General features: G+C 39.8%; 1 protein-coding gene across 3 annotated transcripts in view; it reads left to right on the plus strand.

Annotated features, from left to right (window-relative positions):
• dock11 (dedicator of cytokinesis 11) overlaps positions 1 to 12,500 on the plus strand; it is a 167,420-nt gene that overhangs the window by 150,436 nt on the left and 4,484 nt on the right. For all 3 annotated transcript variants that reach the window (XM_042069980.1, XM_042069977.1, XM_042069978.1), the window contains one exon: positions 3,748 to 3,958. In XM_042069980.1, the coding sequence (XP_041925914.1) occupies positions 3,748 to 3,958 (211 nt within the window). The remainder of the gene's footprint in view (positions 1 to 3,747; positions 3,959 to 12,500) is intronic.

Raw genomic sequence — 12,500 nt, forward strand, 5'->3', positions numbered from 1 at the left:
AAATGCCAAGACAGTCTTTTAACTACAAAACAAGATATAGCAAACCAGCTTGCAGAGACATTTGAAAGGAATTCATCCATGGAAAATTGCCACCCGGATTTTCAAGCCTTGTGCATAAAGGAAGAGCAAAGACAATTGAATTTCTGGTCAGATAATACTGAACCATACAATCAACTTTTTACAATGGAGGAACTCTTATGTTCTATAAGAAATTCCCATGATACTGCGGTGGGCCCAGATCAAATCCATTATCAATTTTTAAAACACTTGCCTCATGATGCTTTATCTCATCTTTTGGACATTTTTAATATAATCTGGGAAACAGGAAACATACTCAAAAATTGGCAAAAAGCTTTAATTATACCCATTCCAAAACCAGGAAAAGACCACACTGATCCCAACAATTATCGCCCAATTGCCTTGACAAGTTGCCTTTGCAAAACCATGGAGAGAATGGTGAATAACCAACTCGTATGGATGCTTGAATCTGAAGGACATTTGAATAACTTCCAATGTGGTTTCAGAAGAGGAAGGAGCACAATGGACCACCTTATAAGATTAGAGTCTTTCATTCGTGATGGTTTTATCAGAAAAGAACATGTGATAGCTGCCTATTTTGATCTTGAAAAGGCGTATGATATGACCTGGAGATATGGCATTCTAAAGGATCTGCACGGTTTTAGAGGACATTTGCCCCTTTTTATATCAATTTTTTTGTCCAACAGACATTTTCAAGTTCAAATAGGAACTACCTTTTCAAATCCACACTTACAAACAACAAGGAGTTCCTCAGGGAAGCATCCTCTCTGTTACTCTTTTTAGCATCAAAATCAATAGTATTGTAAGTGCAATCGGTCCAAACTGTTTTTGTAGTCTCTATGTTGACGATCTCTGTATTTGCTACAGAGGGAAATATATGAGCATTATTGAAAGGCAGCTGCAGTTATGCATAAATAAAATTAGTAGATGGTCAGTTGAAAATGGTTTTAGGTTTTCCAAAACAAAAACTGTATGCACACATTTTTGCCTACTGCGATCTTTGCATCATGACCCTTCACTTTACTTGGATGGTGAAGTCATCAAAGTAGTAAAAGAGGTTAAATTCCTTGGACTTACTTTTGATAACAAACTATCTTTCATTCCACATATGAAGTGTTTGAGAAATAGATGCTTCAGAGCTTTGGACATTATAAAAGTACTGGCAAAAACAAAGTGGGGTGCTGAACACACTGTGCTAATGCGACTATACAGAGTGCTTGTGAGACCCCGATTGGACTATGGGAGTATTGTTTATGGATCAGCAAGGAAATCATACATACAGATGTTGAATACTATTCATCACCAAGGTCTAAGGCTGGTTCTGGGGGCTTTCAAGACTTTATGTGGAGGCAAGTGAACCCTCACTTCAAAATCTGCGCTTGAATCTCTCTCTTCAATATGCAGTCAAGCTTAAAGCATGCAAAGATAACCCAGCCTACTCAACAGTTTTTCAGCCACAGCAACTGCCGTTGTATGAAGCTAGACCAAAGTATATCAGTCCTTTTGGAATCCGAATAAGACCTTGAGGATCTGAACATCAACATGGACAGTGTAACGCAGACTCACTTTTGCTCTATTCCCCCGTGGACCTGAAATTGTTAAGGATTTAAGTCACAGGAAGAAATCAAGAACCCACCCAAATGAGTACCAGCAGCAGTATATGGACGTGCGATGTCGCTTCCTCTCCCACATTCCCATTTATACTGATGGTTCCAGAGTGGATAACTGTGTGTCTTCAGCAATGGTAGTTGGACAGAATCAGTGTGGACTACGAATACCAGGAATATGTTCTATTTTTACGGCTGAGGCTCGTGCCTTATATTTGGCACTTGAATATATAGATCAGACTAAACAACAACATTTTTACAGACTCTAGATCATGTCTCCAGGCATTGGAATCCTTAAAAACTGACCATCCTATTATTGTCAACATCCTTGATAAACTAGAAAGACTAAAGAACCAGAACTTGAATGTAGTTTTTTGCTGGGTCCCAGGCCATGTTGGTCTGAGAGGAAATGAGAAAGCGGACAGTGCTGCTAAGCAAGCCCTTAACGAAGAACTCACAGAATGTCAAATCCCTGCCTCAGACCTTAAACCTATATTGAACTCTTACATCACAGATGAGTGGCAATCTGAATGGGACCAATGTACCAACAATAAGCTATATGAAATCCATCCTACTGTAAGGAAGAGACTATTTTTTTCTTTTCAATCCAGACACGATCAAATAGTCTATACCAGATGCCGTATAGGACATTCAAGACTCACTCATAGCTTTCTATTGAGTGGTGAAGATTCTCCATTATGCCAATTTTGCAAAATGCCTCTGTCAGTGAGACATATTTTGATCTGTTGCCCTGCCTTGAGAACCAAAAGACAACAATTTTATCATCAAAATTCTATAACTGATGTTTTTAGTAAGGTCCCACCTTTTGAAGGTTTTAGAATATCTTATTAGCATAGATTTTAAAAAATATATTTAAGTTTCTGTAACACACAGTGCTCTGGCCATTAAATAGCCTTAGTTGTGGAAATAGCCTTAAATTAAACAAACAAACAAACAAACACACACACACACACACACGTACGCCACACACACATACGCGCACGCCACACACACACATACACCACACACATGCACACACACACACGTACGCCACACACACACACGTATGCCACACACACACACACATACAGCACACACACACACACACACACGTATGCAACACACCCACACACGTACGCCACACACACACACGTATGCCACACACCCACACACACCACACACACACGTACACACACACACATGTACGCCACACACACACACGTACACACACACGTACACACACATATGTACGCTAAGGTGACAATTCGGCTTGTAGATTATTTCTCCCTCGGAGCGAGCGTGGAGCGATTTCACTGGAGTAGGAGGATTTTGAAGCGAAATTGAGCGGAACGGCCGAGGGAACAGCCACCTGAGCCACACACACACACACACACACACACACACACACACACACACACACACACAGGGAACAGCCACCTGAGCCACACACACACACACACACACACACACACACACACACAGGGAACAGCCACCTGAGCCACACACACACACACACACACACACACACACAGGGAACAGCCACCTGAGCGAGGAGCGGGATATTCACACCACTCAGCTCCGCTCACTAGCTCTGGTACACACTTTTCTCTCTGACTTCACCTAAGGTCATTCTGTGCGTGCGTGTGTGTGTGTGTGTGTGTGTGTGTGTGTGTGTGTGTGTGTGTGTGTGTGTGTCTGGGTGTCTGTGTGTGTGTGTCTGGGTGTCTGTGTGTGTGTGTATTTGTGTGTGTGTGTGTGTGTCTGTGTGTGTGTGTGTGTGTGTGCGTTGTGTGTGTGTGTATGTGTGTGTGGTGTGTGTGTGTGTGTTTCCGTGTGCATGTGTGTTTCCGTGTTTCCGTGTGTGTGTGTGTGTGTGTGTGTGTTTCCATGTGTGTGTGTGTGTGTTTCCGTGTGTGTGTGTGTGTGTGTGTGTGTGTGTGTGTGTTTGCGTGTGTGTGTGTGTGTGTGTGTGTGTGTGTGTGTGTGTGTGTTTCCGTGTGTGTGTGTGTGCGTGTGTGTGTGTGTGTGTTTCCGTGTGTGTGTGTGTTTCCGTGTGTGTGTGTGTGTGTGTGTGTTTGCGTGTGTGTGTACCTGGCGACAGGTGAACCCTAAGGAGCTGGAGCCGCGGCTGGCGTACGTGCAGGTGACGTTTGTGAAGCCGTATCTGGAGGAGAAGGAGCAGGCGGAGCGCCCCACACAGTTTGAGCGCAGCCACAACCTCAAGCACTTTGTGTTCGAGACGCCCTACACACTCTCTGGCAAGAAGCACGGAGGAGTCGAGGAGCAGTGCAAGAGACGCACCATCCTCACCAGTAAGCACACACACACACACACACACACACACACACACCTGTACACACACACGCGCACACACACACACCTGCACACACACACACACACACACCTGCACACACACACGCACACACGCGCACACACACACACACACACACACACACACACCTGTACACACACACACACCTGCACACACACACACACACACACACACACACACCTGTACACACACACACACACACACACACACACACACACACACACACATGCACACACATACGCACACACGCGCACACACACACACACACACAGACACACACCTGCACAGTGCCATGGCCACAAAGGTCTTTGTAGCAAAACTGAGGTCTGATGTTTCCCCCATGTGCAGGTTTTGTGATGTCCCTGATACAATTTTCCACTGTTTTTGTGACTGCTCACAATTGGTTTCCTTTTTTCATCTTTTGGAGGCAGTGTTTCAAGGATTAGGCTTTACCTTCTCGAAAGAACTTTTCATTTGCGGGGTCAAGTACTCCAAAGCCAAAAAAGATCTGTGCGGTTGCCTGAACTTTCTAATTGGTCAAGCAAAGCTGACCATTTGGAAAGGGAATTGATTGGGGGAGGAGGGGATATCTGTGAATTTAGTGGAAATGTTTTAAGGGTTAGTGGAGTGTAGGGTCAGAGTGGAATATGCCTTCTTCCACGTTACAAATAACCTAGGTTGGTTTGGACGTAAATGGTGTGTGGGTAAAGGCTTGATCCATTTTTCTGATGATGGAGATTTTTAAATGGTGAAACAACATTCTGTACCACTGCTTTGCCGTGTGTATTAATGGGGATTGAGCAATTGATCCATAGTATGGTTCAATAAAAGGGATTTTAAAAGTCAGAGTCTCTCTCGCTCTCTCTCTTCTCAAATTCAAATTCAAATTCAAATGTGCTTTATTGGCATGACTCAGAAAATAGTGTTGCCAAAGCAGTAACTAAATCCATGTTTAAAGTAAACTTAAACATGTATTCTTAAATCTAAATCTAAAGGAAACTTATTTAAAAAAAAAAAACTGTATCTAAAGTAATTTACGATTTGTAACAGAAAGGAAACTTAACATAAATGTGTACTTATTTTTAGAGTTATGTAAGATTAATATAAAAGGAAACTTATAGCAACATATAATAAATAAAGAAATTGATCTTAAGTAAGCTTAACTTAAACTTTAAACAAAAAACTATATACTGTATGCACTTTTTCTATGTGAAGTTTTCTCTTAAAATGTGGCAGGACTGTAAATATTGGTATGCTAAGTGGGCACATTTATCTATTTCTCCCAGGAGGAATTGTAGTTTTTGTTCATTGGTGGCAGTCATAAAGCCGGGACAAGTGATTTCAATTTGTGGGTAGAATATAGCTCTTAAGTGTTGATAATTGGGACATTCTGTGAGGAAGTGGCATTCGTCCTCTACTACTCCAGTATTACAGAATTTACATATTCGATCTTCATGAGCTATCCAGGTTTGGCAGTGTCTACCCTTTTCTATTGCAAGGGAATGATCACTCAGCCGATACTTTGACAGGAGTTTTCTATGACGATGGTTTTTAATTTCATTTAAATATGGTGCCAATTTGTAATCAATTCGAATAGTTCTGTAGCAGTGTAGCTTATTTACTTGTTCGATTTTGCATTTCCATGTGTTAATGTAGTTTTGTTTTGCTGTGTTCTCTACTTGAGCTGCAGTTTTTCAGGTCATGTTTTTGTATTATGAAGTTTAAGGGGTCACTCTCTGGGTGTTCACTCCTCAGCTGGGCAGCAGTGTGGTGATATTGCTCTGAATTGCTAGTCTGAAGATGATGCCAGAAATTGGTTGCTCTTTTTTGTATGTCTACAAGGAGGGGAAATCTTCCAAGCTCAGCTCTGCAGCCTAGATTAGGTGCACATCTGTTTAAACCTAGAATATTTTTACAGAATTCCAAATGTAATAATTCGGTTTGGCTTTTGTCCCATGTTTCGAAATTGTCTTTATATTTTATACCCCAAATTTCGCTCCCATATAGTAATATTGGCTTTACTAAGGAATCAAAGATCTTTTTCCATAATTTGATGGAAGGATTATATTGAAATATTTTCTTAACATGTAGTATGTTTTGCGTGCTTTTTCGGATAGGTCTTTGATTGCGTTATCAAATTGCCCTGATGAAGAAATGGTCAGTCCTAAGTAGTTGTATTTTCTTACTTGTTCTAGTTGTTTTCCTCCAATGGTAAAATTATATTTATTTATGTTCGAATGTTTTCTCTGGAAAGTCATTATTTTTGTTTTTTCCATATTGATTGGAAGGGCCCAAGTTATGTTATGTTATCTTTAGACTTTTTAAATTTGGTGAACAGGAAGGAGTAGATCATGTTTTCGACCTCGATGCAATTTGACTGGGATGTGTATTGCTCTAGTCTGTCATCGCTCCATTTGTATTGAACTGGAAGTGGGTGTAGTGTACTCATAGGTTTTTGATGTTCTATACTGGAATTTTTCTTTTCTTCTTTTCTTTAAGCTAATTATAATGTGGCAGTGATCTGACAGAGGCAACTGTGGCATTACTGTGAAATAATTTATTTGGTTGTGATCTAAATCTGTTATAGCATAATCAACCACACTGCTGCCCAGGGGTGAGCAATAAGTGAATTTACCCAGAGAGTCCCCCCTTGTTCTGCCATTAACAATAAACAGACCAAGAGATTTGCAAAGTTGTAACACCTCCTTGCCATGTCTATTGATGATGTTATCAAAATTGTTCCTGTGACTACTTATATTGATATTTTGTTCTAGTGAAGAAACATGTTTAAATCCAGATATGTCAATGTAATCTAAATCGGTTCCTACTCTTGCATTAAGGTCGCCCATAATTAGAATCTTCCCAAATGACTGGAGTTCAATGATGTCAGATTTTAACGTTTCAAATATGTTTTCACTGTAATATGGAGATTCAAGAGGAGGAATGTATATGGCACATAAATAAGTGTCCTGTGTTGAGTTTGTGAGTTCTTTTGATAGTTTCAGCCATATGTGTGATGATCCTTTTCTTACTACATATATGTATTTATTAATGGCTTCTTTAAACCAAACAACAATTCCCCCTGAGTTCCTGCCGCATTTTATATTGGGATGTTTAATAGAAGGGACATTTATATCTCTGTAGGAAGGTAATGAATAATTTCCCTGTCCATTTTTACTCCACGTTTCCAGTGCTATGAATATATCTGAATTATTTACAGCATTTACAAAATCGATATCTCTGATTTTCTCTCCGAAAGAAGAAGAGTGCATTCCTTGAACATTATAACAAATGATTTTAAGAAATGTCATTATAATGGTGTAGTTTGCCAGAAATAAGAATGTTTGTATACTCAAGTGCAATAATGATCCAATTGAGACACTGGTAAAGTGTTATTTTTTGCAAACAGTTGTAATGTGCACATCCCACCTTCTGGCAGGTGCAGGACAAAAGAAGTTATTTTTACCAGATAAATTACTAAACCTACAAAGAGATAAATATCCTATAGGTAGGTCAATTATATCTACAAAGACAAACAGACTTGTGAACACTCAACACAGAGACACAGACAAATACATACATGCTTAAGTTCACTGACATATACAGACGCAGACATATTCTAACATACATACACATACACCCACTGTGCACACACATGCACAGAAACACAGACACACAGATACATACACACACACACACACACACACACACACACACACACAAACAGGTATGCAATGTTGATTATGAATGTTATGCATAAGACAGACATATAGTATACAATTAGATAGACTGACAAGTAGACATTTTTAAGTTTCTATACACATATTCACACACTCAGACACTCATACCCCCCTCCCCATCCCTCCCCCCACACACTCCAACCATGCATATTGATATTTCTGTGCAGATAGGTAATGATTATGTCTATAGGCAAACATAAGAATACTGTATGTCTGTGCGTAGTCTACACACTTAAACCCACATATATAATACTCTCATACCCCCCTCCCCATATATAATACTCTCATACCCCCTCCACATATATAATACTCTCATACCCCCCTCCACATATATAATACTCTCATACCCCCTCCACATATATAATACTCTCATACCCCCCTCCACATATATAATACTCTCATACCCCCTCCACATATATAATACTCTCATACCCCCCTCCACATATATAATAAAAAAAAGAAAGAAAGGAAAAACAAAACTGCAGGTTATTAAAAAAAAGAGAAAAGAAATGAAAAAGAATAAAAGTAATTGTGCACACACACACACACACACACACACACACACACACACACACACACACACACACCACACACACACACACACATACACACACACACACACCACACACACACACACACTTACACATACACACACACACACACACACTTACACACACACAAAGTCCTATGTCTTTTCACATTTACAAAATGAATATTCATACAAAGTTTTTTTTTTTTTTTCACTAATGCAAGAGACTATCATATATAAGTTGAAGCATTGTTGTTATCTGAGTGAGATCTCTACAAGTACCTTTGTTAGAGACGGCTGCTGCATAGGTAGGCCTATGCGTCTCAACTGGTTTTTGGCTGTCTTTGATGATGTTTGGCCTGCTGCTTTCAGAGCATGGTATTCTCACTCTATTTAATGCTGTGTCTTTGAGTTTTTTAGCAAATATTTTCATGCCCTCCTTATGTATGTGGACATTGTCATATAAATGTCTAATGGTAATGTCTGTATGGTGTGCAACCTTTACGTTGGGTATATCAGCACAGAAGGACACAACTTTGCCGTTGATTCTTTCAGTGACACTCACAGGAATATCCCGTCGTGGAAGTATAGATGAGATGATTACCTTTGCATCTGGATGTTTTTGTGTGGCAATTTGGATGGTGCTGATTAAGGCTTCTGCCACATCAGTTCTCCTGTCTTTAAGGTCATTAGTCCCTGTATGGATAATTATGTGAGATGGATTATTGAGTAAGCCATTTTGTATTATGTCCTTAGCTGTGTGTGTCGTTGGACACCAAAACTTCTTGACTTGTCTTCTAGAGAAAAGTCGTCTGGGGTTCAGATGATTCCCATTAGAGTCGCACAGGATGATGATGTCATCCTGTTCCTTGCTTTGAGACTTTCTCCCTTGTTGTCCCTGACTGATGTTTGCTGAAGAGGAGGGTGGTCTGCTTTGGCAGATGCGTTGCTGGGGTTTGGGAGGTTGGTCATGAGGTGAAGCTGGAGCTACAGGCACATTGACAGAGATTGTGGCACTTTCAGACAAGATGGGATTTTTGACTGATGGCTCACTGTTCCTGCTTTCCAGGGTATGATCCCTTGGATTCTCTCTGTGCCGTGCCATCCTCAACAGCTCTTCCTTCAGAGACCTCACCTCCTGCCGCAACTCTTGGTTGGCCTCCTCCAGCTGCCTTACTGCCGAGCAAAGTTGTTGCACCATGTTCCTGTCAGGGTGGATGATTTGGTCTTGAAGTTGTTGTAAGCTGAGAGCGGTTTCCTCTTTGAACATGATGTAGTCCTGTTCAAGTTGAACTATCGCATATCTCATTTTTGTGGTGTTAGAGGAGGGTGTCTTGGGGCCTGTATTACTGGGAGGACATGTAATGGGGTTATGTACATGTTGGCTATTTGAGTTAGTCTCAGCTCCTGATGTAATAGTAATAGTCTCCACCACCTGGTCTTTTTTGATATTCAGAGCTTTTTCTTTGAGTTCTTTAAATTTGCTCTGAAATTGAACGAGACTTGCTTCAGTTCCTTGTACCATTACAGTCCCATTATGATACAGGTTAACTGTCACCTTAAAGTCCTTTGCCCCCTCTAGTGTAATCTGTCTTCCTCTGCTGATGCCTCCTTTTCTCACACATTCCCAGACAGTGCAGAGGGTGGTATGCCATACTGTGGGGTGATTTGTGAAGAACAGGAGGTTACACAGGACCTTGTTGTCATCAAGTCCCATGTAATCGGAGATCAGTGCTTCTGGATGTTCTCTCATGATGTTTTCTTTCATTCTTTTCTTTTCTTTGGCTGTTTTTACAGTGTTGGGATAAGATATTTCCAACTCATCTTCATTTTTGAAAAATGCCTCAGCCTTAGCCATCTTCTAATCCAGCATCCATTATGATGTCATTAAGTGGCGGTTTGGCTAACTCTTCCAACAATAGAGTACCGAAGCCATAACGTAGCGTTGCCAAGGCAGCGATTTCACTGGATCTAAACAAATCAATCTAACCATTGCAATCACCATAGCGGTGGCTTTCTTAATATATTTCAATCATTTTACAACGTTTCTAAGACGTTAGTATATTTTTTTACACTGTAGGAATCACATACTACAACATATATTCATACCAACACGATCCAATTCGTGACTACAGAGTTTTATTTTAGCATGGGTTTCCTCCGTAAAAGAGACCTGCATGTAACTTCACAGCATGCGGTTAAAATCCTTAAATTCACGGACGTGTTTTGGCTTTATTTTTTTGGCAAAAAATGTCGCTCTTAACAGCCGCCAGTCTTTGAGAAGACGTGACATATCCACTGGAATTTTGTTTCTTTCTATTACACCTGCCAGGGAATCCGTGTTATGTGGCTAAGCTGCTGCCTAGCAGGTAAAACACGTTTAAATGGATATATTTATTTTTATTAGCTAGAAATGATGCCACATGTCTACATTCAATGCTATTTATCGCACTTCGAAAGTTTGTTTAGATCCAGTGATTCTGCCGTCATGGAAACTCTACGTCACACTTCGGGACTCTATTAGTAACAATTAGCTTCTTGTAGGTTTGATTTCTTGATGATTTTTTGGCTTTTAAAAATTGACTCAGAGGTCTTACCTTGACAGTTTGTTGCCTCTGTTGTTTCTATTCAACTTCCCAATAAAACTATTACACTTTGAGTAAGTATAACAAACTTTTTCTGGCAAAAAAATAGTAGTTTCAGGAGCTAATTTTTCTTGCTGCCATTTGTCAAGCAGAGTTCTCTCTCTCAACCTTGTGGACATGTTTAAAGCTTTGGTGGAATCAAGGGTTAGGGTTGAATATGCTTTTTTTAAAGTTTCAGACAGTGTGGATCATTTCTCACAGAAATGGTGTACTGATGTCATGGGGACTGGGGGGGGGGGGGGGGGGGGTTATACTGTAGTGTTTTAAGGTGGGTTTTGATCCATGCAATGGTTCAATAAAAGGGGTTTTAAAAGTCAAAGTCTCTTCTCTCTCTCTCTGCCCCCTCCAACTCTCTCTCTCTCTCTCTCTTCTCCCCCTCTCTCTCTCTCCCTCTCTTCTCTCTCTCCCTCTCTCTCTCTCCCTCTCTTCTTTCTCTTTCTCTCTCTCTCTCTCTGCCCCCATCAACCCCCTCTCTCTCTCTCTATTCTCCCTCTCTCTCCCTCTCTCTATCTCTTCTCTCTCCCTCTCTCTCTCTCTCTGCCCCCTCCAACTCCCTCTCTCTCTCTCTTCTCTCTCTCTCTCTATCTCTCTCTCAAATCAAATCAAATCAAATGGTGCTTTATTGGCATGAATGAGTAAAGTCACTGTTGCCAAAGCTACAAGTATAACATGTTAATAATCAACTTTACATAAGTATTGGTATAGAGATAAAATGAAATAATGAAAGGAAAGGAAAAAAAAAAAAAAAAATATATATATATATATATATATATATATATATATATATAATAATAATGAAAGGATAAATGGTATTAAAAGGACAGTAATAGCTTCAGCAATAGTGCTATACTGTAGGAAAAAATAGAAATAAAAAAAAATGTATTATTGTAAACACATATTATATGCCTACACTTGCAGAAACAGCTACATAAATCAATTTGAGGTAAATAGCAATACCTAATATCAAACATAGTATTTACATGTACACAAAGGGGATAAACTCATCAATATGCCACATACATGAAAGTTACAACTTTTCTCTTGTTTTATGGCAGGTCCTAATATAATCTGCAGCTAGGCATGAACAGTTTGGTTCCTCTCCCAATAATATATATAGTTTTCTTTGTGGAGATAGATTTTCAAATTCTGTTATATGCTTTTTGAATTCAGCAAAAAAAATGTCCCTTATAGGTGCATATCTGATGCAATTAAGAAGGAAATGTTCCTCGTTTTCTACATCATTTATGCAGAAGCTACAGTTCCTCATATGTCTATGCACCCATGTTTGTCTATGTCTACCAGTTTCAATGTGTAGGCTATGGTCACTGATTCTGTATTTTGTCAGTGTTGTTCTTTTCTTTCTATCTTTGATGTAATTTAAGTATGGGGCTATACAGTAATTTCTGTTCAGGGTTCTGTATATATCTAGTTTGTCATTCGTTTTTATTTCTTCCTTCCAGAATCTAGTATAATGCATCTGACTTGTGTTGTCAATTTCTTTCAGTATAGATTTTGTCATGTGACTTAGGCTGTTTATGTTATTTTTGTTTGCAATTTGGAATAAGGGGTCACACTTCTGGGTAAGGGACTTGTGCTTGAAAGCCTTAT

The sequence above is a fragment of the Alosa sapidissima genome, chromosome 18, assembly GCF_018492685.1.
Source record: "Alosa sapidissima isolate fAloSap1 chromosome 18, fAloSap1.pri, whole genome shotgun sequence".
Classification (NCBI taxonomy): Eukaryota; Metazoa; Chordata; class Actinopteri; order Clupeiformes; family Clupeidae; genus Alosa; species Alosa sapidissima.